Source organism: Hemiscyllium ocellatum, chromosome 28, assembly GCF_020745735.1.
Source record: "Hemiscyllium ocellatum isolate sHemOce1 chromosome 28, sHemOce1.pat.X.cur, whole genome shotgun sequence".
NCBI lineage: Eukaryota > Metazoa > Chordata > Chondrichthyes > Orectolobiformes > Hemiscylliidae > Hemiscyllium > Hemiscyllium ocellatum.
The window spans coordinates 6,605,351-6,632,377 of NC_083428.1; the positions used below are offsets into that span (position 1 = coordinate 6,605,351).

General features: G+C 44.8%; 1 protein-coding gene across 1 annotated transcript in view; it reads left to right on the forward strand.

The window, feature by feature from the left end:
• Nucleotides 1–27,027, forward strand: part of LOC132829169 (tyrosine-protein kinase JAK2-like) — a 115,906-nt gene that overhangs the window by 77,262 nt on the left and 11,617 nt on the right. Inside the window, exons 12-20 of the mRNA XM_060846514.1 lie at nt 4,256–4,387; nt 5,635–5,722; nt 7,520–7,653; nt 10,107–10,245; nt 11,155–11,306; nt 16,241–16,391; nt 18,899–19,038; nt 22,813–23,002; nt 24,545–24,669. Of these exons, the coding sequence (XP_060702497.1) occupies nt 4,256–4,387; nt 5,635–5,722; nt 7,520–7,653; nt 10,107–10,245; nt 11,155–11,306; nt 16,241–16,391; nt 18,899–19,038; nt 22,813–23,002; nt 24,545–24,669 (1,251 nt within the window). The remainder of the gene's footprint in view (nt 1–4,255; nt 4,388–5,634; nt 5,723–7,519; nt 7,654–10,106; nt 10,246–11,154; nt 11,307–16,240; nt 16,392–18,898; nt 19,039–22,812; nt 23,003–24,544; nt 24,670–27,027) is intronic.

The window sequence follows — 27,027 nt, forward strand, 5'->3', positions numbered from 1 at the left end:
ATATAAAGTTTCATACAGTCAATGAAGCAGTCATTAGAGCTTAGTTACTGATTCACTGATTCAGGAGGAACTTCAGCACACATGAGCCGCCAACAGCAGTATGATCTAATCGGTCATCCAAGGTGAACGACAGAAAAAGCAAAGGAGGATGAGAAAAATATGTTACACACAGAGAGTAGTTAGGATGTGGAATGCGCCATCCGAGACCGTGGCAGAGGTTGATTGAGTTGAGGCTTTCAAAGGGGAATTGGATAGTTAACCGAAGAGAAAAAAATCACTGCAGGGTTAATGTGGAGGATTTGGACTTGCTGAGATGCTTTTACTGAGGGCCAGCAAAGACATAATGAGCCAAATAGCCTCCTTCTGTGCAATAATTATTCCATGATCTGTTTTAATGAAATTGTTTGAGAGATAAATATTGGCTCGTGACATCTTCAGATGGGGCCATGTCCATCTGAGCGAACAGACAGGGCGTCTGCTTTCTGTCTTACCCAAGAAGGCTGCACCCCCATCATAACGACCATGGGACTATCTGCCCAAATTATTTAGGAGTTTAGAATCTGCAGCTGCCTGACTCAGCAGCAAGATGGTTAACCATCATAGCAAACATAGCCCCACACACCTTCAAGGTATGGAGAGAGGGTTAGTTTAAGCAGGAACATAAAGTTTGGTTTTGACACCAAGAAAAGGGTTTGCGAGAGTTGAGACACAAATTTCAAGTTAATGGGGGAGGGGGGGAGTAGTTTCAGGAGGAACAGTGAGTACAATAACATCGCCAAAGTAGAAAAAGACAGCAAAGTGTTGAAGAGATTTAATAGAGTACACATTTCTCTCACTGGGGAACTAATAATAAGTGGTCATTAATTTGAACTATCAAAAAGACAGAGAAGAGAGAAACTAGGGGTCATGTTTTGTATGACAGCAATTTTTTTTGGGTTGCTTTGTCACAGTGAACGTTTGAGATCATCTTTTCAGGAACATTTGAATTGATACCTCTATTCTTTCCATGGGATGCGGGGTACTGCTGGCCAGGCTAGGATCCATTGCCCATTCCTCAAATCTCTTCAACTAAGTAGGTCACTCGGTCATTTTCAAAGGTCAGTTAAGAGTCAGCTGATATTTGATGCTGAGGAAGGTACTGAACGGTGAGAGATTAGATTTGGAATTGTTCTAGCAGAGAGTCTGTGCAAGCGTGATGGACAGAATGGCCCCCGTGTATGCAGCAGCATTCCATAGCAGAGAGCAAGAGAGAGAGAGACATTGGTCTGTGAGAGCCAGTCATTCCAATGCGTGTCCAACATAAAATTAAGACATACTCCAGATGAAGGATCACGCCACAATGAAAGGTTGTGCAGTTGCAAGTAAATCACATCATGACTTGCATAACCTATTCTGAGAATGCCACCAGAGAGTAGGTATGACAAGTCAAGAAATTTCTTCAAAGCTATGCTAAATGAGCCTAATCAAAGCAGGTTGTCATTATATGGAGATGTCATTGTTCATTGTAGCAAACATCCTTGTTGCACTTGCCAGCAGCTTTCTGTATTGTCACTCAGAGTCAGCATATTTCATTGCACCTCCCAGTCGGCCTGGCTGTCCTAATCTTCAGTGAGAGTGTAGTTAGTGCAGCTAGTTCAGGTATATTGAGGGAGCCTGTGAAGTAAGGGTGGCATGGTGGCTTAGTGGTTAGCATTGTGCCTCATAGTGCCAGGGACCCAAGTTCAGTTCCAGCTTTGGGCGGTTGTCTGAGTGGAGTTTGCATATTCTCTCTGTGTGGGTTTCCTCCCACAATACAAAGATGTGTAGGCTAGGTGTGCTAAATTACCCATGATGCACAGGTGAAGTGGGTTGGCCAGGGTAACAGGGTGGGATGCTCTTTGGAGGATTAGTGCAGATTCAATGGGCCAAATGGCCTCTTTTTTAATAGAGATTTTATGATCTATTCCTTGAGAGGCTTGGGGAGGCACAGCAGTTGGTGTTCCTCCCTCTGAACTAGGAAATCCAAGCTCAAGTCTCACTTCCTCCAGAGGTGTGTCATAACATCTGTGAACAGGTTGGCTAGAAACTATCTGGAAAGTAATGCTGACAACTTGAGGCTTTAAGGGAGTCTGTTGCTATTGGGTACCCAGGAGGTGAATTTGAAGATAACAATGAGCAGCTCCCATTAGAAGCAAACGCACATGATCAGCATTCATGCTGGTTCTTTCTCTACTGTGTGAACCCCCAAGGGGTGTGTGTGTGTGTGTGTGTGTGTGTGTGTGTGTGTGTGTGTGTGTGTGTGTGTGTGTGTGTGTGTGTGTGTGTGTCAGCGTCTTCTGGCACCAGAAGGTAACGCAGCAAGTGTGTGTGGAGTCACAGAGTGACTGTACGTGCTCACAATTATGCATCTTACAGGGAATGTTGCCCATGATGTAGACTCACGCCATTCCAACACCTCGAGATATGAGTTGAGCGTTTGTTAATGTACTGATGGAGAAGAAGAGCCTTTATTCAGATGTGACGCTGTATTGTCTCTCCTCAGTGGGTGTAAAAGGTCCCACAACCCCCCACTGCTTTGCAGTAGATTGGAGAGTTCTCTTAACTGTTTTACCAATATTGATCCCACTGCCAATACTTTTGAAAAAAAGGTCACCTTTTCATAATGTTCTGGGGACCTGGGTTTGAATGCTGACGTGGCAAATAGTGGATTCAATACAAATCTGGAATCGAGAGTATGATAATGACCATGAATCCATTGTCAGAAAAACTCATCTGGTTCACTGATGTCCTTACCTGGTCTGCCCTACTCATGACTCCAGATCCACAGCAATGTGGTGGATTATTAACTGGACTCTGGGCAATATAGGATGAACTATAAATACTGATCAAACCAGTGATGCCCAAATTCCATGAATGAAATAAAAAGAAATATCTGAGTAAATCACACAGGTAATTACACTTCAGAAGTATTTAAGTGGCTGTAAAGCATTTGTGATTTAAGTAGATTGTGAAAAGTGCCACTGAATTGCAAATCCTTTCTTTATTTCAGGGCACATCCTTAACTCTGAGAACAATAGGGTTTCTGCATTCAGACTGAACACCCCCAGGCCATCTCATATTAGCAAACAATTCCATAAGGTGATGTGAAGATTGTTCTTAAGGGAAGACTGAAGCTAATCGATATCACAAGCTCACAAACAAAACCAGAAGTTGCTTGAAAAGCTCAGCAGGTCTGGCAGCATTTGTGGAGAGAAATCACAATTAACGTTTCGGGTCCGGTGACCCTCCCTCAGAATCTCTGATTTCTCTCCACAGAGGCTGCCAGATCTGCTGAGCTTTACCAGCAATTTCTGTTTTTGTCTCTGATCTACTGCACCCACAGCTCTTTCGCTTTGAAGTGGAAAACTGGAAAAGTATCAGGGTTTGGGAAGAGAAATGGAACAGTGGAAAAGTGGTGGCAAGGATGTGAATTAATTGGTGGAAAGATGTGTTGCTCCCATGTAAGAATGCTTTCCTGCGTTCGCTCGTGGAACATGGGTGTCGCAGGCTGGGCCAGTATTTATTTTCTGTCCCTAGTTGCCCCTTGAGGACATGGTGGTGAGCTGCCTTCTTGGACTGCTGCAGTCCATGGTCTGTAGTGACACCCAGTATGCTGTTAGGGAGGGAGTTTGAGGATTTTGACCCAGAGATGGTGCAGAAATGGCGATGATGATGAGTGATGTGGAGGGCAGTTCACAATGTTGAGTTTCACGATGAAAAGGGACTTCTTCTCTTAGTTTTCCAGGTGGTACTGCTCACAGCTCAGAAGTTGCTGGTTATCTTTCTAACCTGTAGCAGGAATGCCCCCATCTGAATGGTGCTGTCTTGAAGCCCCATGAGAGGAAGGAGCCAGGGATGTAGTGAGCTGATTAGATTACTTACAGTGTGGAAACAGGCCATTCGGCCCAACAAGTCCACACCGACCCACCGAAGTGCAACCCACCCATACCCCTAACCGAACACTACGGGCAATTTAGCATGGCCAATTCACCTGAACTGCACATCTTTGGACTGTGGGAGGAAACCGGAGGAAACCCACGCAGACACGGGGAGAACGTGCAAACTCCACACAGTCAGTCGCCTGAGCTGGGAATTGAACCCAGGTCCCTGGCGCTGTGAGGCAGCAGTGCTAACCACTGTGCCACCGTGCCGCCCACCAGCTGCGGCAATCCAGTACCTAAGATGGGGATGGAAGCCATTCTGAACTAACAGTTGGGCCTTTCTTCAATCACAACAGGGTGAGAGTCTGGGTCAAGGCTCCTTTACAAAGATCTTCAAAGGAATAAGAAAAGGAAACGCGGATGATTATTTTAACCAGATGGATGTTTTATTGAAAGTCCTGGATCACACGCACAGGAACTACTCTGAGGTAATTCCACTATCCCTCCATTCAGGGGCGATAAACAGCAGACTTCAGAAGATTGAAAAGTGATCTGATTAAATTGATCAGGGTGAGGAGGATATTAAAACTAAACTGTTCAGAATCTAGTGTGGGGATTAGTAAAAAAAATCTTGAAGTGTCTCCCCCAAAGAGATTTTGCAATTGAGCGATAAAAGGGGTGGATATACTTTTGCTGAGGTTAAGGTATCTAGGGGCGTATTATTAAGGGGCTAAACAGCATCTTCTAGCCCATTGATATTTCAAATGGTTACTGAATTGTGGAGACTTCAGTAAGGAAAATGGATATTGAAGGATGATGAATGACAGCCCAAAACGTAGCCAAAGAGAATCTCGAGAGGTAAAGGAGACAGGTGGAAATCCACAGTTAGGCACTCAAGGAATTTTGAGTGATTTGATTCGATTTATTGTAGTCACGTGTACCTAAATACAGTGAAAAGTTTTGTTTTGCAAGTGGTACAGCCAGATCATAGCAAACAAGGACGTATAGATCATGGGGCACTGAGGCAGAACAGGGTATACAAGGTTACAGCTGCACAGGGGATGCACCAGAGTAAGATGAGTGTGAAGGGGAAGGGTCACCGGACCCGCTTTCCCTTCACAGCTGCTGCCAGACCTGCTGAGCTTTTAGATTAGATTAGATTACTTACAGTGTGGAAACAGGCCCTTCGGCCCAACCAGTCCACACCAACCCACCGAAGCGCAACCCACCCATTCCCCTACCCCTAACCCTACATTTTACCCCTTACCTAACACTATGGGCAATTTAGCATGGCCAATTCACCTGACCCGCACATCTTTGGACTGTGGGAGGAAACCGGAGCACCCGGAGGAAACCCACGCAGACACCGGGAGAACGTGCAAACTCCATACAGTCAGTCGCCTGAGTCGGGAATTGAACCCGGGTCTCAGGCGCTGTGAGGCAGCAGTGCTAACCACTGTGCCACCGTGCCGCCCACTTCTGTTTTTCCAGCAACTTCTGTTTTTTTGTTTCTGATTTACAGCATCCACAGGTTTTTTTTGCTTTTTATTAGCAAGATCAACATCATTTGAAGTAAGAGAGTCTATTCATCAGCCTAAACCTGCCAATGGGAGCCAGGGAAGGTGCAAGGTAGAGAAACAAAAGAGTTGGGAGGTGATTATATTGCTGGAGGCAATTGGAGATATCTACCCCTGTCATTATAACTGACTAACTGAACTCTTCTTTACTCTTATAGTCATTCTTTGAAGCTGCAAGCATCATGAGTCAAATTTCCCATAAGCATCTAATCCTGGTTTATGGAATCTGTGCAGTCAGCAATGACAGTAAGTCCTGTAATGTCCATGGGGTTTGACTGAATTGTTCTTTCCTACCTTTTTCCAACAATTAACCACTCAAATTATTTTAAAGCATGAATCATCAAAAGTCTTCGTTATAACATACAGCACGGTGGCACTGGAATAAAGGGAAGCCATTGACCCTCACCAGTCCAATGTGTCATTCATCAGATGTTAACATTTTGCTATCACTATGGTCCTCAGTATCTCTCCCCTTTTCTCTCTTTCTCTTTCTCATGGATAATTATCAGACTCAGCCCTATCCTAGGAGAAAGTGAGGACTGCAGATGATGGAGATCAGAGTAGAGAGTGTGGTGCTGGAAAAGCATAGCGGGTCAGGCAGCATCTGAGGAGCAGGAGAATCAATGTTTCGGGCATAAGCCCTACATCAGGAATTTTCCGAATGATGGGCTTGTGCCCAAAACATCGACTCCCCTGCTCCTCGGATGCCGCCTGACCTAATGTGCTTTTTCAGCACCACACTCTCCATTCAGTCCCCTCTCCCCACTTTCTTCCTATCCCTTTCACCTTGCCCACTATATCTAACTCCATCTTGAAAACATTCAGAAATCACATGACGCCAGGTTTATTTGAAATCACAAGCTTTTGGAGCGCTGTTCCTTCATCCGTTTCAAATAAACCCGTTGGACTATAATCTGATGCCGTGTAACTTTGTCACCCCCAGTCCAACACCAACATTCCCATATCTTGAGAACATTCAATGTTTTGCCTCAGCCGCTTTCTGTGGCAATGAATTCCACAGGTTCCCCACTCTCTGGGTGAGGATACTTCTCCTCATCTAAGTCCTAAATGGCTAATCACATTGTGTTAAACTTTAGGTAAGGTAGATAGGGAGAGAGTATTTCCACAGGTTGAGGAGTATAGTAAGCTCTGGGTGCGATGGCTCCAAAACATAAACAAATCTGAAGAAAGAGTCAGAATTGAGCATCTTGTCATGAGGAGCAGACATTTTAAAGCATTGAATTACATTCCTGTGCCACAAGTAGTCTCTCTGTATAATGCACAGATAAGGGATCTAAGATTGGGGCTGTGTTATTATGCTAGACCTTAGGAGTGAAATTAAAATATTCTTTTGCACACCAAGAGTGGGGATGTTAAGGATTCTCTTCAGCAAATGGCAAGATTAATTTTGAACGTTAAATCTGAAATTGATATATTTTTGTTAACTAATGGCATGAAGGAATTTTGAGCAAAGTTTGATACATGGCATTAGGTCAGAGATCAGTCTCGATTTCACTGAGTGTTGGAATGATCTCCAAGGACTAAAGAACCACCTCCTGTTCCTGTGTTCTTAAACAGCATGTGGGTGTCATTAGTGGAAGGGCGACCACATTAAGTTATAAAAGTCTTCAAAACAGCTACTTTACACTTCTTTTTTAGATTACTTACAGTGTGGAAACAGGCCCTTCGGCCCAACAAGTCCACACCAACCCGCCACCCACCCATACCCCTACATTTACCCCTTACCTAACACTATGGGCAATTTAGCATGGCCAATTCACCTGACCTGCACATCTTTGGACTGTGGGAGGAAACCGGAGCACCCAGAGGAAACCCACGCAGACATGGGGAGAACGTGCAAACTCCACACAGACAGTCGCCTGAGTCGGGAATTGAACCCGGGTCTCAGGCGCTGTGAGGCAGCAGTGCTAACCACTGTGCCACCGTGCCATCCTTCTATTCAAATACAAAACCTTCTTCAGGTGTTCCACTCCATATCCACTCAATGAGTGCCCCTTTATTTTTCTCTCTTTCACTTTGCAGATATCATGGTGCAGGAGTATATGAAATACGGAGCCCTGGACATGTATTTGAAAAAGAACAGAAGCAAAAGCTGTGTCAACATCAGCTGGAAGCTGGAAGTTGCGAAGCAACTTTCTTACGCCATGAATTTCCTGGTAGGTATTACAACACACAATAGTCGCTTACCTCATTGTTGGATGTTCCCAGTTCCTCGGAGTCACCCATTTTAGACAGAAATAACAAAAAGCATTTTTCTTATGGAGGGCGATGAGGCTTTGGATCTCAAATGGGTGGGGGAAGTAAGTTTTATGAAGGTTTTTATGGCAGAAGTAGAAAAATTTGCAACATGCCACAGAGGTGAAAGGTTATTGGGATGTGGTTGTGGAATAACCGGATGAAAATGTGTTGCTGGAAAAGCGCAGCAGGTCAGGCAGCATTCAAGGAACAGGAGATTCGACGTTTCGGGCATAAGCCCTTCTTCCTTGGATGCTGCCTGACCTGCTGCACTTTTCCAGCAACACATTTTCAGCTCTGATCTCCAGTATCTGCAGTCCTCACTTTCTCCTCGAATAACCAGGTGAGTCAGAATCATATTGAACAGCAGAACACATTCAATGGTCTGAGTAGCCTACTCCTGCTCCTCATTCTCTACAGTAGGAGACAGCAGGGGCTAAGTCACTGAATAAATTCATGAAAGACATAAATTTTCATTTACATTTTTAATACACAAAGGGGAGAGGAAGAAATGAGAATACGTCATTGAGATAGAGGATCAGCCATGATCATATAGAATGGGAGAGCAGGCTTGATGGGCTGAATGGCCTACTCCTGGTCCTAGTTTCTAGCTATTTCCCATGTTCATGTACAAAAACAGGGATGGGTAGAGTTCTGGGTGGGTAGTTTACCAAGGTTCCCAGACTAAAAGTTTAACTCAGAACAACAGAACCAAAATAAATTCTCAGTCAAAAAGTGTGGTGCTGGAAAAGCACAGCCGGTAAGGCAGCATCTGAGGAGCAGGAGAGTCAATGTATTGAGCATGAGCTTTTCATCAGGAATGAGCCCTTTAGTCAGGAATTCTTGATGAAGGGCTAATGCCCAAAACATCAACTCTCCTGCTCTTCAGATGCTGCCTGACCTGCTGTGCTTTTCCAGCATCGCACTCTCGATTCTGACCTCCTCACTTTCTGCTAAAATAAATCCTCAAGTCATTTAACTGATCTTGCTGTGCTCTTTTATCATCACAAGTGTGACTACGCTTAAAAATATAAGATGTCAGAGGCTGCAGTGAACAATTAATCTCCCAATTTCCATCATCTGCAAGGCACAAGTCAGGAGTGTGATGGAATTACTCCCCACTTGCCTGGATGGGGGCAGCTCCAACAACACTCAAGAAGCTTGACACCATCCAGGACGAAGCAGCCCCCACTTGATTGGCACCATCGCAACAAGCATCCACTCCCTCCACCACCAACACTCAGCAGCAGCAGTGTGTACTATCTACAAGATGCACTGCAGAAGTTCACCAAAGACCCTCAGACAGCACCTTCCAAACCCATGACTGCTTCCATGTAAAAGGACAAGGGCAGCAGATACATGGGAACACCATCCCCTCAAATTTCCCTCCAAAAAACTCACCATTCTGATTTAGAAATATATTGCAATCCCTTCATATCATTGGGTCAAAATCCTGGAATTCTCTCCTTAGATTTACATGTGGAAAGACATTTCTACGGAATGAGTGGCTGGGATCGAGAAAGCACTGCCTTTCAGGGGTGGATATATATTCAATAGTAGCCTTCAAAATGGCGTCGGATAAATATCACATGAGACAAAAAATGCCAAGATATGGAGAAAGAGCAGAGAGTGGGCCTATCTGGATTTCTTCGAGTAAAAAATGAGGTCTGCAGATGCTGGAGATCACAGCTGCAAATGTGTTGCTGGTCAAAGCACAGCAGGTTAGGCAGCATCTCAGGAATAGAGAATTCGACGTTTCGAGCAGGGCTTATGCTCGAAACGTCGAATTCTCTATTCCTGAGATGCTGCCTAACCTGCTGTGCTTTGACCAGCAACACATTTGCAGCTATCTGGATTTCTCTTAAGATCCAGAATAGTATGATGGGCCCAATGGCCTGGCTCCTTCATTATATTATTCTATGATTTTGTGAAACTAAATTGGGTTGACTATGACAATGAAGCAGTTAGTATCAGAATGATGCTTTGGATAAAATAAAGTTTTGGATCCATTTAATTTGTCCTCAGAATGCCAATTCTACAATTTCCCATTCAAGACCCAAGCTATTTGATGAAGTAGTCTGGGGGCCAGTCAGCCTTCCTCGGTAATTCCTTCCTATCATTAATCACCGCATTAAGTGAGGAAATACAGCCTGACATCATTCCTCTACTTTCCCTCCACCTGTGCGTGCCTTATTTATCCTGGACTCTTCGAGCACACTAACGCAGCTCCCATACTCAGCTTCATTTCCATTACGCTCTGAACCCTCCTCTCCAAGAATCGCCAGATTCTCAATGTTGTCCTCACCGACCCAGCTATGTTCAGCTTCAAGCCCTTATCAACACTCAGTTTAACACGAGGAATTCTCCTTGACAGGAAGACAGACACATTGTCCACAGCAACGTCTCTGCAAAGAATGTCCTGCTGACCCGTGAAGGGGATGCGGTAGAAGGGATCCCTCCGTTTATCAAACTGAGTGACCCCGGAGTCAGCATCACAATCCTGCCAATTGAAGGTAAGAGATTGAGAGAACCTGGCACAGAAGCCATGTCATTGACCATGGTGCCTTTTTATTGGTTTGGAAGAGATAGTTCATCTCAATGCTAAACAACATAATGTTGACACATATCAGCCCTGTGTATATGACAGGGATGTGCTTGCAATGCCCTTTTTAATGAGTATTGTACCTGGCATAAGGTAGGGGAAGTTCAGAACTAGAGGGCATAATCTTAAGGTGAGAGGAAAAAGATTTAAAAGGGACATGAGGGGCAACTTTTTCACACATGTGGAATGAACTGCCAGAGGAAGTGGTAGATGCAGGTACAGGTACAACGCTTAAGAGACATTTTGACTGGTACACGAATAGAAAGCATTTAGAGGGATATGGGCCAAACACTGACAAATGGGGTTTAGTTTGGGAATCTTGGTCGGTATGGATAAATTGGATCAAAGTTATTTCTGTGCTGTATGACTACATAACTCTACGGATGTGGGTGTTGATGCTGACATGATTGGAATCCCATTTGACAGAAAAGGTGATGGAGGTTTTCCTGAACTAGTGCATACTGTGAGGTGCATGTGCTCCCACTGTGCTGTTAGATAGAGTTCCAGAATCTTGATCCAGCAACAACGAAGGAGTGATCAGGTTCAAACAAATTACTGCAGATGCTTGAAATCTGAAATGCAGAGGAGACAATGAAGAAACGCATTAAGGCTGGCAGCATCTGTGAAGTGAGAAACAGAGTTAATGTTTCGAGTCCAACATGAAACTTCTGCAGAAGCTGTGCCCAGGTTAAGTTGCTGCTTGATTCCGATGGGGAATTTCAAGGTGTGTGTGTTTCCATGCTCTTTCCTGCTGGTGGTAGTTTAAGGAACTGCTCCTATGTGAAGGTGAAGCTAATATCTAACCATGTTTCTTCCACAGTGCGCATCGACAGGATCCCCTGGACAGCTCCTGAGTGTATCGACAGAACTGACCATCTGGCTCTAGAATCAGACAAGTGGAGTTTTGGGACAACTCTCTGGGAGATATTCAGTGGAGGAGACATTCCTCTTTACAACATGGAGCCAAGACGGGTCTGGAGCATTCAACTGCTAGTTTTTCAACTTTTGAATAGATTTTGATCTGGAGCTATTCAATAGGAGAGTTCAAGACTGGGAAAAATCAACAAAAGTATTTGGTCCTACAGCCTTAAAAGTATAAGAAATTTCACAGCCCAATCCAAATACATAATTCAGAATAGCTAACGCGCACATATATTACAGGGAATAGGACTTTGTATATTATGGAGAAATATCAACTTAGTGGGTGGCATGATGGCTCAATGGTTGGTACTGCTGCCTCACAGCACCAGGGATTCGGGTGATTGTCTGTGAGGAGTTTGTACAGTTTCCTTGTGTCTGCATGGGTTTCCTCCGGGTGCTCTGGTTTCCTCCCAAAGTCCAAAGATGTGCAGCCGTGTGAATTGGCCAGGCTAAATTGCCCATAGTATTAGGTGTATTAGTCAGAGGGAAGTGGGTCTGGCTGGGTTGCTCTTCGGAGGGTCGGTGTGGACTTGTTGGGCCAAAGGGTCTGTTTCCACACTGTAGGGAATCTAATCCAAACTCCCTTGATAGAAAGAGAGGACTGGACATTAGAGTCAAGAGTGTGGTGCTGGAAAAGCACAGTAGGTCGGGTAGCATCTGATGAGCAGGAGAATCGACATTTCAGGCATAAGCACTTATGCCCAAAGCATCAATTCTCCTGCTCTTCAGATGCTGCCTGACCTGCTGGGCTTTTCCAGCACCACACTCTTGCTCTGAAACTCCCCTGTCAACTCATAGAGTCATATAGTCATAGAGATGTACAGCATGGAAACAGACCCTTTGGTCCAACCCGTCCATGCCGACCCGATATCCCAACCCAATCTAGTCCCACCTGCCAGCACCCGGCCCATATCCCTCCAAACCCTTCCTATTCATATACTCATCCAAATGTCTCTTAAATGTTGCAATTGTACCAGCCTTCACCACTTTCTTTGGCAGCTCATTCCATACATGTACCACACTTTGTGTGAAAAAGTTGCCCCTTAGGTCTCTTTTATATCTTTCCCCTCTCACCCTAAACCTATGCCCTCCAGTTCTGGATTCCCTGACCCCATGGAAAAGACCTTGTCTATTTACCCTATCCATGCCCCTCATAATTTTGTAAACCTCTATAAGGTCACCCATCAGCCTCCGATGCTCCTGGGAAAACAGCCCCAGCCTGTTCAGCCTCTACCTATAGCTCAGATCCTCCAAACCTGGCAACATCCTTGTAAATCTTTTCTGAACCTTTTCAAGTTTCACAACATCTTTCCAATAGGAAGGAGACCAGGACTGCACGCAATATTCCAACAGTGGCCTAACCAATGTCCTGTACAGCTGCAACATGACCTCCCAACTCCTGTACTCAATACTCTGACCAATAAAGGAAAGCATACCAAGTGCCTTCTTCACTATCCTATCTACCTGCGACTCCACTTTCAAGGAGCTATGAACCTGCACTCCAAGGTCTCTTTGTTCAGCAACACTCCCCAGGACCTTACCATTAAGTGTATAAATGCTGTCAAGATTTGCTTTCCCAAAATGCAGCACCTCGCATTTATCTGAATAAAACTCCATCTGCCACTTCTCAGCCCATTGGCCCATCTGGTCAAGATCCTGTTGCAATCTGAGGTAACCCTCTTCGATGTCCACTACATCTCCAATTTTGGTGTCATCTGAAAACTTACTAACTATAGCTCTTATGCTTGCATCCAAATAATTTATATAAATTATGAAAAGTAGTGGACCCAGTACGGATCCTTATGGCACTCCACTGGTCACAGGCCTCCAGTCTGAAAAACAACCCTCCACCACCACCCTCTGTCTTCCACCTTTGAGCCAGTTCTGTATCCAAATGGCTAGTTCTCCCTGTATTCCATGAGATCTAACCTTGCTAATCAGTCTCCCATGGGGAACCTTGTCGAACGCCTTAGTGATGTCCATATAGATCACATCTACTGCTCTGCCCTCATCAATCTTCTTTGTTACTTCTTCAAAAAAACTAAAACAAGTTTTCCCATGCACAAAGCCATGTTGACTATCCCTACCTTCCCCCACCCTCCTCTCTGACCTATCACCTCCATCCCCACCCCCAATCACCTCCTGTACTCTTTGCTACCTTCTCCCCAGACCCCCCCCCTCCATTTATCTCTCCACGCTGGAGGCTCCTTGCCTCCATTCCTGATGAAGGCCTTTTGCCCAAAACATCGATTTTGTTGTGGTTCTGTTTGCCGAGCTGGAAGTTTTTGCTGCAAATGTTTCGTTCCCTGGCTAGGGAACATCATCAGTGCTATTGGAGCCTCCTGTGAAGCGCTGCTTTGATGTTTCTTCCGGTATTTATAGTGGTGCCACTATAAATACCGGAAGAAACATCAAAGCAGCGCTTCGCAGGAGGCTCCAATAGCACTGATGATGTTCCCTAGCCAGGGAACGAAACGTTTGCAGCAAAAACTTCCAGCTCGGCGAACAGAACCACAACAACGGACACCCGAGCTACAAATCTTCAACCAGACTTTAAACATCGATTTTCCTGCTCTTTGGATGCTGCCTGACCTGCTGTGCTTTTCCAGCACCACTGATCTAAACTCCTATCCTTAATCAGTCCTTGCCTTTCCAAATACATGTACATCCTGTCCCTCAGGATTCCCTCCAACAACTTGCCCATCACTGATGTCAGGCTCACTGGTCTATAGTTCCCTGGCTTGTCCTTACCACCACCCTTCTTAAACAGTGGCACCATGTTTGCCAACCTCCAGTCTTCTGGCACCTCCCCTGTGACTATCAATGATACAAATACCTCAGCAAGAGGCCCAGCAATCACTTCTCTAGCTTCCCACAGAGTTCTCGGGTACACCTGATCTGGTCCTGGGGATTTATCCATCTTTATGCTAAGAATCTTGTATGTCTCAACAAAGGTTTTCTCTCAATATGGGGGAATGGCAAGTTTTCTTATTAAAACATATAAGATTCTTTGAGGGTTTGACGGGGCAGATGTGGAAAGATTGGTTTCCCTTGTGGGTGAGTCTAGGATCAGATTATAATCTCTGACTGATGGATCACACATTTAAGGCAGAGATGAGGAGGAATATTTTCTCTCTGAGTGTGGTGAGTCTGTGGAATTCTTTCCCACAGAGGGCTGTCGAGGCTGGATCACTGAGTATGTTCAAGACTGAAAATCAGTAAGGGAATCAAGAGTTAGGGGGAATTGGCAGGAAAGTGAAGTTGAGGATTATCTGATCAACTATGATTTTATTGAATGGGCAGAACAGACTCAAGGGGCTGAATGGCCTCTTATAGCTTTCTGGTCAGTATATATATTAGCAGAGAACTAACCCTATATATACCATAAGGTAAATACTGTATTATGTTGCATCATATTATATTACATTACAGATATGTTATAGGGAATAGCATCACCTGTGTATGGCACAGGGAATAGCAGGTATTGTGTACTTTTGTCTACAACTGATTTTGTGTATATGACAGAGAAACACAATGCTGCAACTGTACAAGATGTTGGTTAGGCCACTTTTGGAATATTGCATGCAATTCTGGTCTCCTTCCTATCAGAAAGATGTTGTGAAACTTGAAAGGGTTCAGAAAAGATTTACAAGGATGTTGCCAGGGCTGGAGGGTTTGAGCAACAGGGAGAGGCTGAATAGGCTGGGGCTGTTTTCCCTGGAGTGTCGGAGGCTGAGGGGTGACCTTATAGAGGTTTATAAAATCATGAGGGGCATGGATAGGGTAACTAGACAAGGTCTTTTCCCTGGGGTTGGGGAGTCCAGAACTAGAGGTCATAGGTTTAGGGTGAGAGGGGAAAGATATAAAAGGGACCGAAGGGGGAACCTTTTCACGCAGAGGGTGGTACATGTGGAATGAGCTACCAGAGGAAGTGGTGGAGGCTGGTACAATAACCTTTAAAAGGCATCTGGATGGGTATATGAATAGGAACGGTTTGAGGGATATGAGCCAAGTGCTGGTAAATGGGATTAGATTAGATTAAGATATCTGGTCGGCATAGACGAGTTGGACCGAAGGGTCTGTTTCCGTACTGTACATCTCTGTGACACGATAACTGTATATGGAGTAATTACTCCTATGCATGTTACAGAGAACAGAAAAATATTGTGTGTATGTGTTCCTATTCCATTCATGTTTCCAAAGTTCCTGGCCAATCTCTTTCTCTTTTCTTCCCTTTCTAACCCATTGTCTCCATTTGGCTGCCGAGTTGTTTAACACCCGATCTCAAGCAGGTGCTCATTACTCCTCCATGTGTGTACACACAGAATGCTGGCAGCTGCCCAACTGTAGGAGGCATCGCAAGCACTCTGTCCTTTTGCAATCTACATGCAGGTTCCCTCACAGCTCAATGAAAATGAACCAGGCAAAGGAGCCTGGCTGTGTACCCTCCTTTCCTGATTTAAGATAGTCAAGGAATGAACCTCTATTCCCTATTTGCTTAACGAAAAGTTTGCATTGACGTGGCACCTATCACAGCCTCTAAGTGCCAAGTGAGAATCCCCCAAAAGGAGATATATCCATGGAAGAGGGTAACTGGGAACTCAGTTTAATATCACATCTGAAAGACAGAACCTGAGAGAGTGCATCACTCCATCAGTACTGCACTAGGAATGTCAGCCTACATTATTGTCTTGGGGGTGAAGTTAGAAAACATAACCTTCAGGTGTAGAGGTACGCAACACTGCTCACTGAGTCGCAGCTGCTCAGTTGGAGAACTGGGATTAAGCTGGGAGCTCTCCCATCTGACTGACTCCATTACTGAATTTCTCACTGGGCAGATGTCCCCTTCAGCCATTGAGCAGGAGTCTGACCTGAGCAGATCAGCTGTGGAGTGTGGGAACCATCAGGAAATAAAAACTGCACTGGGGATAGACTTGCAATTGTTTTTTTAATGAATCAGGTCTTTTATCCCATTGATTGTACAGAAACTGCAGTTTTATGAAGATGGACTCCAGCTTCCTGCTCCCAGGTGGACAGAGCTTGCCAACCTCATCAACCAGTGCATGAACTATGAGCCCTATCAACGGCCATCTTTCAGAGCGATCATCAGGGAGCTCAACAAACTGAACACGTCAGGTAACCAGATTCCCACGCTAGCATTAACCTACAGCATGGGATCAATTCCTGCACCAACTGAGGTTACCACAGAGAGACCCTCCTCAACCTCTCCTCCTCACCTGAGATATGGTGACCCTCAGGTTAAACCAGCAGCAGTTTTCTCTCTCTCTCTCTCTCTCTCTCTAATAACCACCTCCCCCCACCACCATAGTGACTGGAAAGAGGGCCAAGTGAACCTCATTGACTGATTGACTGGGATCCTTGATTGGGATTGTGAACCTTTAACAGCCAATCAGGGAGCCCTGGCTAACAGATATAAACAGGACATTCATCTGCACACACACGACATGGGTGCTGGGGAAAAATACGCACTACTGCTGTCAGACGGTAGTGGGGGAGAGAAAAGTTTTAAAAAAGAAAGATAAATAGACAGGACATTCAGAAGTCTCCTCATCCTAAGGACTGGCTCTGAGCTGGCTGGTCAGAGCAGTGTTTGTGTAAATAAAGGGTGACTTGGTGTCGGGGTTTCTGCCCTCTGTAGGGTTATTTTTCATTCCAGTGAAAGTAACGTTGCAAGGTAGATGAGGTCGTGTGGAAAACTACTTATACGAGTAAAGGTTTAATGAAGTGTTCTGCAATTTATCTTCCTTTTGTGGTGAATTTTCTGCTTTTTAATAGTTTTTAGTAATAGTGTGGAAGTCGATCAGGATCCAGAGGTGTGCCAGTCCACAGCTCCAACAACATTCCCAGCACCATTTCTGCAGAAACTGTGATTCTCTTAAGATCCTCCCTTCCTTCCATTTCCTGATTTATTGCTGCTTCCGCGATGTTGTCTTTATTTTTTCACAGTTGAGGACACATACAAAACACCTGATCAATTCATCTGCTATTTCCTTATTTTCTGTTAGTAATTCTCCAGTCTCGCTCTCAGTAGGACCAAGGTTGACTTTGTTATTTCTTATTTTCTAAATTATTACCAAAACTCTGACTATTTTTATTGTACAGAGTAGCTTTCTTGTAGTCTCTAACTTGTCCCTCTTTATTAAAGTTCGGTCATACTTTGCTGCTTTTTACATTCTATCCATTTTCTGACCTGTCACTTATGTGTACTCAATTTTGTGCTTTTCCCTTTAGTTTGATACCATCTTTAACATTTTGAGTTAACCACAAGTGATAGGTTAGTCCTTTGAACTATTTTCTTCCTTGTTGGAAAGTTATTTATTCTACATACTCAGAAATATCCCCTTGAGTAACTGACATGGTATCTCCACGGAACTATCTTTTAAAATAATTGCTGATTCTCTGTTTGTCCCTATAATTTCCTGTATTTAAGTTTTAAAAGAACAGACTCAGATCCATAGCAAAAGGTCCTCAGAAGGGTCACTCGACCCGAAATGTTAACTTTGATTTCTCTCCATAGATTCCTCTCCATAGATGCTGCCAGGACTGTTCAGATTTGGATGTGAACATAAGAGGTACAGTTAGCAAGTTTGCAGCTGACACCAAAATTGGAGGTGGAGTGGGCAGCAAAGAAGGTTACCTCAGAGCAATACAGGAACATTGTCAGATGGGCCAATGGGCTGAGAAGTAGCAGATGGAGTTTAATTCAGATAAATGCAAGATGCTGCATTTTGGGAAAGCAAATCTTAGCAGGACTTATACACTTAATGGTAAGGTCGTAGGGAGTATTGCTGAACAGAGAGACCTTAGAGTGCAGGTTCATAGCTCCTTGAAAGTGGAGTTGCAGGTAGATAGGTTAGTGAAGAAGGCGTTTGGTATGCTTTCCTTTATTGGTCAGAGTATTGAGTACAGGAGTTGGGAGGTCATGTTATGGCTGTACAAGACATTGGTTAGGCCACTGTTGGAATATTGCGTGCAATTCTGTTATTGTTCTGTGAAACTATTTGGAAACATTCCATCAACTCCTCACCACAGCTACCTTTGCCCACCTGACTTTTGCATTCAAAAATGTAAGTTCAAATTTCCCAAGACTATTGTAATGCCTTTCCAACAAGCCACCATTATGTCCTCCTTCATGACCCACCTAACTGTGTGGTAACTGTTCGGCAGGGGCTTGTATACCACTCTCAAAAGTGACTTCATGCCTTTGCCATTTCTCATCTCTCTCCAAACCGTTTCCACATCTCAGCTTCCTAAACTTGGGTCACCTCTCTCTATTGTGCTAATACCGTGATTAAATAAAACTCCCCAGGCTGGTGCAGCACAGGATTGGAGGCAGAGTTGTGCTCCCTCGAACTGACCCCATTGGCGTGTCTCATCCCCAATCTCAAACACTTTGGGCTTGAACACAGTCACCATTTCCAAACAGTTGATGCCAATTTAGAAGCAGTTTGATATTTGCAACCGAAACTCTGCTGAGCTAGAAAAGACTAATCTCATAGGGCTGAGCATGATTTATAACCTATTCGTTGAGGCTGGTATTGTATAAAACCATGGATGTGAAAGGTCAGAATTCTACCCTGCATTAAGCTCCTAGTGTTGTTAATGTCTTTGTCTGATTGCAGACTATGAACGGCTGTGTGACCTGTCACCCACTGACCTCCCCAGTACTGATGGATTCTGGCATTTTGTGGACATGAGGAAACAGGATGATCCCAGTTTCTTTGAAGAGAGGCATCTTAAATTCATCTCAGTCTTGGGCAAGGTACTTGCACTGAATTCATAGAGGAATGAAACTGGGTTGGGAGAGGTGAGTGAGGAAGGTCACAGCTCTAATCTTGTTCTGTGTCAGATTCAGTGATCTCAAATGATTTCCATAGCGCCTATCACATCTTTTGGAAGTCTTGAAGAGCGTTACAGCCAATGACTCACCTTAGAAATGTGGGTATGGAAGGTTTGAATTATAAAGAAAGGTTAGATAGGATGGGACTCTTCTTCACCAGAGCATAGGAAGTTGAGAGGTGACCTAATAGAAGTTCATAAATTCATAGATAGGATGGGGGATTTCGAGAATAGAGAGCACATTTAAACGTGAGACGAGAGAGATTTTTTAAAAAATCCACGGTGGCAAATTTTTTACACAGAGTGGAATGAAATTCACGTGTGGAATGAAATTCCTGAGGAAGTGGTGGATGTGGGTACAATTACAACATTTAAAAGACATTTGGATGGATACATGAATAGGAAAGGTTTGGAGGGATATGGACAGGTGGGATTAGTTTAGTTTGGGCAAGTTGGACTGAAGGGTTTGTTTCTATGCTGTTTGATTCTATGACGGTATGGAATGTGGCAGTCAGCATATGTGTGTGTGTGTGTGTGTGTGTGTATTAGAATTGTGAATTTTGAGAAGACTTGTAGCTCAGGCTGAGTTTATGGAATTAGGTTTGCTCACTGAGCTGGAAGGTTCGTTTTCAGATGTTTCGTCACCATGCCAGGTCGCATCATCAGTGAGCCTCTGGTGGTATGGCCCACTTTCTATTTATGTATTTAGGTTTCCTTGGACTGATGATGTCATTTCCGGTGGTGATGTCATTTCCAGTAGTGGTGTCATTTCCTGTTCCTTTTCTCAGGGGTGATAAATGGGACCCAAGTCAATGTGTTTGTTGATAGAGTAATGGTTACAATGGTAATGGAAATCTAAACACATCAATAGAAAGTGAGCCATACCACCATTGCTTCATCTGGAGGCTCACTGATAATGTTACCTAGCATGGTGACGAAACAACTGAAAACGAACCTTCCAGCTCAGCGAACAAACCTACATCCAAAACACCAATGAATTAAAAAATGATTATGGTTCAGTGATTTATGAGGTGATGATGCCATTGTGGCAACATCATTGGATAAGTAATACAGAGAGGCAAATGTGGGCACTGCAGATGCTGGAGATTAGAGTCAAGATTAGAGTGGTGCTGGAAAAGCACAGCAGGAGTAGGAAAATTGATGTTTCTGGGGCAAAAGACCTTAATCAGGAATGAGGTCTCATTTCTGTTGAAGGGCTTTTGCCTGAAACGTTGATTTGCCTGCTCCTCAGATGCTGCCTGACCTGCTGCGCTTTTTGAGCACCATTCTGATCGTAATACAGAAACTCTGGCCAATGCTCTTGGAGGCATGGGTCCAAATGTTGGTGGAATTTGAATCTGTGAAAACTCTGGAATATAAAACTAATCTCAGTGAGAAGCTCACCTGGCTCACTAAAGCCAATTATGGAAGAAAATCTACTGGCCTTACCTGGTCTGACCTACATGTGACTCCAGCTCCACAGCAATGTGGTTGACTCTTAACTGCCCTCTGATATGAAGAAGAGACTTAGGGCGGCACGGTGGCACAGTGGTTAGCATTGCTGCCTCACAGCACCTGAGACCCGGGTTCAATTCCCGACTCAGGCGACAGACTGTGTGGAGTTTGCACGTTCTCCCCGTGTCTGCGTGGGTTTCCTCCGGGTGCTCCGGTTTCCTCCCACAGTCCAAAGATGTGCGGGTCAGGTGAATTGGCTATGCTAAATTGACCATAGTGTTAGGTAAGGGGTAAATGTAGGGGTATGGGTGGGTGGCGGGTCGGTGTGGACTTGTTGGGCCGAAGGGCCTGTTTCCACACTGTAAGTCTAATCTAAAAAAAAAGAGTCATACCGGACTCTCTCCACAGATATGTCCAGACTTACTGTGTTCCTCCAGTACTTTCTCTTTTCTTTTAATTTCAGATTTCCAGCATCTGCAGTATTTTGCTTCCATTTCCAAAATGGACACTGGCCTGGGACTGTTCCAATAATGTGATGGGATCTTTTACATCCATCCTTTAAACTCTTGAATATTTGGAACATTGTGAGAGAATTTGGGCCTTGTATCTAACGTGCTGGCCTTGGAGCGGATCCAGAGGAGGTCTCCAAGACTGATCCTGGGAATGAAGGGCTTGCCATATTGAGGAAGAGCTTCCCACTAAGATTAGTTTTATATTCCAGAGATTTTCACTGAATTCAAATTCCACCAACATTTGTTTAGAAGGATGGGGGAGCTGGGAACTGATTGAAACTTACAGAATACTGAGATTCCTGGATACAGTAGACGTGGAGAAGATGTTTCCACTGGTGGAAGAGACTAGGACCAAGGGCACAGCCTCAGAATGAGGCATGACCCTTTGGAACTAAGATGGGGAATTTTTTCAGCCATAGGGTGGTGAGTTTGTGGAACTCATTGCTGCAGAGGGCTGTGGAGGCCAGGTCATTGAGTGTCTTTCAGACAGAGGTAGATAGGTTTTTGATTAGTAAGGGGATCAAAGGTTACAGAGAGAAGGCAGGAGAATGGGGTTGGGAAACATATCAGAGGAAAAAATGAGGTCTGCAGATGCTGGAGATCACAGCTGAAAATGTGTTGCTGGTTAAAGCACAGCAGGTCAGGCAGCATCCAAGGAGCAGGAAATTCGAGGTTTCGGGCATAAGCCCTTCATCAGGAATGAGGAAAGTGTGTCCAACAGGCTAAGATAAAAGGTAGGGAGGAGGGACGTGGGGGAGGGGCGATGGAGGTGTGATAGGTGGAAGGAGGTCAAGGTGAGGCTGATAGGCCGGAGTGGGGTGGGGGCGGAGAGGTCAGGAAGAAGATTGCAGGTTAGGAGGGCGGTGCTGAGTTCGAGGGAATCGACTGAGACAAGGTGGGGGGAGGGGAAATGAGGAAACTGGAGATATCACCCTCACCTTGACCTCCTTACACCTATTACATCTCCATTGCCCGCCCCTCCCCCAAGTCCCTCCTCCCTACCCTTTGTCTTAGCCTGCTGGATACACTTTCCTCATTTCTGATGAAGGGCTTATGCCCGAAACATCGAATTTCCTGTTCCTTGGATGCTGCCTGACCTGCTGCACTTTAACCAGCAACACATTTTCAGCTGGGAAACATATCAGCCATGATCGAATGGTGGAGCCAACTCACTGGGTCGAATGGCCTAATTCTGCTCTTATTTGAGGTGACCGCTGGGCCCATAGTTATCGTAGAAACCAAAAACAAACACCTCCCATGAATTGTGTTTTTCTTTGGGGTGACACGGTGGCACAGTGGTTAGCACTGCTGCCTCACAGCGCCAGAGACTCAGGTTCGATTCCATCCTCGGGTGACTGTGTGTGTGGAGTTTGCACATTCTCCCCATGTCTGCGTGGGTTTCCTCCGGGTGCTCTGGTTTCCTCCCACTGTCCAAAGATGTGCAAGTTAGGTGAATTGGCCATGCTACATTGCCCGTAGTGTTAGGAACATTAGTCAGAGGGAAATGGGTCTGGGTGGGTTGGGTTGCTCTTCAGAAGGTCAGTGTGGACTTGTTGGGCCAAAGGGCCTGTTTTGACACAGTAGGGAATCTAATCTAAACTTTCCTGGGTAATGCTCCCAACGGTGAGCTAATCTTTAATCCAGGAGGATCCAGGACAGTTTCAGAGTGTTATCAAGCCTCCTGTCCATGCGCTCGGTTTTATTAATTTCTCTCGTTGCTTCATTGTCAGGGAAACTTTGGTAGTGTGGAGCTGTGCCGCTATGATCCATATGGTGACAACACGGGAGACCTGGTTGCCGTGAAGAAACTACAGCACAGCACAACCGAACACCTTCGCGATTTTGAGCGGGAGATTGCGGTGGTCAAGAATCTCCACAATAAATACATTGTGAAATACAAAGGGGTTTGCTACAGTGTCGGTGAGCAGGAAAACGCTTCCTTTTCCCGATTCTCCTCTTTGTTATCTTTTATTGAGAAACACCTTTGGAGCTGAGGATTCCATTGCTTGTAAATGTTGCAGTTGAGGATTTGGAGGGGGTGGGTGAGGAGGAAGATGAGATCTTGTGATGCAGGACTGCAACATTGGATCACAAGATGAAGAAGGTGCACTCTGATCTCTCAGGGGTTTCTTTGAATGGCAGATATTCCATCAGGTCCCTCTGTAAATGGTCCCCCCAGGGTGGGCTTTCTCTTCCAATTATTTTAAATCTTGCCCCTCCCACTGGTGAAAACTGTACCTTTCCTATCTGCTCTATGTGAAAACGTCCACGTTTTGAACTCTATTAAACCCCTACTCAACCTTTTCCATTTGAAGGAAAATAGTCCCAACTTCTCAAATCCATCCAGATAGCTGCGGGGTACAACTAAAGCGCCATAGTTGCACTCTTTCATTAGAGAGTCAAACTGATGGTGAGTTTAACATAAGGTTCACCACACATCAGACAAGGGATAACTCAGGGTCATCAGGGTAGCATCAGCAAGTGCAGGAATTGAACCCATATTGTTGGCACCACTCTGCATTATAAACCTTCTGTCCTGCTAATTGAGCTAAACGTATAACATAGAATATTACAGCACAGTACAGACACTTCAGCCTTCTATGTTGGGCTGACCTGTGGAGCTCATCTGAAGCCCATCTAACCTATACTATTCCATTTTCATCCATATGTTTATCCAATGACCATTTAAATGCCCTTAAAGTTGGCGAGTCTACTCCTGTTGCAGACAGTGCATTCCATACCCTTACTACTCTGAGTAAAGAAACTACCTCTGACATCTGTCCTATATCTATCACCCCCTCAATTTAAAGCTCTGTCCCCTCATGCTAGCCATCACCATCCACGGAATCATACAACTGTAACCCCTTCCACACTGATTCTGACAGCAATAAAAATTGCAAAGAGACAAATTCATTTTACCTCCATCTGTCTGATTGGATCATTGTGGCTGGACACTTTCAGGCTTCCCCCAGTGCTGGCAGTCTGCAGTTTGAAGGGGAACATTAGAAGTCTCATGGTTGGAAAGTGAGAAGAGGCGACCATTTAATATATTTTGATTTCAGCACGGGAAAGCAGAAAGGAGGAAGATGTAAAATGGGCTGGAGGTAGAGGAGAAATCAGGAACATTAATTAAACAAAGAAAACCCCCCCAAAAATTTTAAAAAGCAGCAAGAGAGAATGAAGGTTGAAGAAAGATTCCTCAGTAATAAATAATTTCCTTTATTATAAAGGTATGAATCTGTATTTTCAATCCTACCTATAGCCTAAATGTTTGCATAAAAATCTGTTCCAAGGATCAAGAGGATAATTGGTTTGACACACTCTGACTCATTAAAACACATTCAGATTTTACTGAGAGCTCCATGCCATTCACATTGCCCAACAACATGTCCCTGACTCACAACATTACACACCCATGCAACACCTCTGCTGTCAGAAATAGCTGTTGTTCAATTCCATCAGGTCGCAGGAACCTGAGACTGATCATGGAATACCTGCCATTTGGAAGCCTGAGAGATTACCTGCAAAGGAATAAGCCCAGACTGGACCACAAGAAGCTTCTGCTGTACGCTTCCCAGATATGCAAGGTGAGTGTCGGGTCACCGAGAGAGCATTCGGTTCGGATAGTTCCACTGGCAGGTGAAACCAGGACGAGAGGGCATAGCCTCAAGATGTACTGGCACTGGAGGGGGTGCAGAGGAGGTTCACTGGGTTGATTCCAGAGTTGAGGGGGTGGGTTATGAGGAGAGGCTGTGTAGACTGGGATTATATTCATTAGAGCTTTGAAGAATGAGGAGGGATCTTACAGAAACATATAAAATCAGGAAAGGAATCAATAAAATGGAATTAAATAGGATGTTTCCACTGGTAGGTGAAGCCATGACAAGAGAGCACAGACTCAAGATTAGGGGGGGCAGATTTTGGACTGAATTGAGAACAACTCAGAGGGTTGTTGTTCTATGGAACTCCTTGCCCAGGGAAGGAGTTGACGCTGCTTCAGAAAGCGTTTTTAAAGCTAAGATAGAAATGTTCTTGAACAGTGAAGAAATTAAGGGTTATGGTGAGAGGGCGGGTAAGTGGAGCTGAGCCCATGAAAGGATCAGCCATGATCTTATTGAATGGTGGAGCAGGCTTGAAGGGCCAGACGGCCTACTCCTGCTCCTAGTTCCTATGTTCTTATGAGGGGTCTTCCCATCAATGCAGCAGCACAGGTTGTCCAATGGAAAGCGCGTGATCATACTGGCCATGACCGAATGAGGCTGAAAGCCCTTGTGCCCTGTTTAAAGGGCACTCGGACTGATATTCATCCCCCACAGGGAGCACCTTCACTTGGGCTCAGACCCACTCATCTGCAGGGAGTCATGAGAGCTCTTCCCAGTCAGGATTCCCCAGGGCGGACCTCCATCCTTGGCCAACTGCTTTGACACATGCCCGTTACCCCCCCAACTTCCCTTTATCGAATAACTTCCATGCCCGGCACAACGTAGATCTCAGTTGTGGCAAACTCTCCCCAAAGAGGAGGAAGTAGTGGCCAGTCATGAGTAACTCCATGAAGGTGGCTTCCTCTCCTACAAATTCCACTTCTACGCAGTCGAGAATCTGCAGACACATCCTGGTCACTCATCATAGAATCCCAACAGTGTGGAAATAGGCCAGACAGCACACCTAATCCACACCAACCCACTGGGGGGGGCACCCCGATTTCCCATGCCTATTCCACACACCCCTGAACACTATGGGCAATTTCCCATGGCCTATCCACCTAAACTGTCCAATTTTGGACTGTGGGAGGAAACTGGAGCACCCGGAGGAAACCCATGCAGACACAGGGAGAACGTGCAAGTGCCACACAGACAGTCACCTGGAATCAAACCCAGGTCCCTGGTGGTGAGGCAGCAGTGCTAACCACTGAGTCACTGTGCCATCCCTGCTGTTGAGCTTAACTGAGAAGGGAACATAACTGTTATAAGGGACCAAACTTTTTTTTCTTTTCGAGATTATGGAAATCGGGAATTGTACATGGTTAAAAACCAAAAGGGTTTTGCAACTTGAAAGCTTGTGTGGTAAATTTGCAGCTACACTAGACCATATTGCTTTTAGAGCAGTGATTCAGTTGGGTTGTTAAGACTGTGCAGCTCATGGAGTCTTCATGCTGAGGAAAAGCTGCCTGATAAGTGCCCTTGGATTGGTCCGGACACAGTTTGCTATAGCTCTGTGAAGGCAGTGCAGTGGAAACATCTAGAGCCACCAAACAGTAAACAGCTCTCTCACTTGCTCTCCATGTGAGTGAAAAGACAAAATATAAACTTAAGAAAAAGCATTCTAATATAAGAAGAGACTTATGTTTCTCCAGTCTGCTACTGAATCATACAATGACAATTGCTCTACCAACAACAACGTGCCATCATTGTTAAAATTAAAAAGACTGTGCCCTTCTGGTCTGGGAATTTCATCTTCAGAACTTTGATCCCACTCTATTTCGTCCACATAATATGTGTCAAACTATCTAACGTTTGCCTGGATTAATTATGAATGTGTATATGCATTTAAGGCTTGAAAGGGGTATAACTTAAGTTGCATGGTTGTGAATTGCTTTTGTCCTGAGTTGTTGTCAGTCAGGGAAATTGATCTCCTTGTTGCTGTGATTGGGTATTTACATATTTGCGATGGCTTGTGGGATAGAAAGGTTTGATTATCAAAACACACTTCCCAAATACATTGTGGTGAGCTGACCATTTCATGCAGGGCATGAGAACGAAAGTCAGATGGCCTCCCAACACTGGCCATCAGCTCACTTACCTTGCTCTTATATTTCTAAGGAATTTAATTGTCAGGTTTCATTCCGTTATTTTGGCTTTTCATCCCAATCTTTCATGATCTGACCCACTTTGCTTCCTGATCCCAGATTGCACCCGTGTTCACTTTTCAAAGTAGAACGGGAAAAT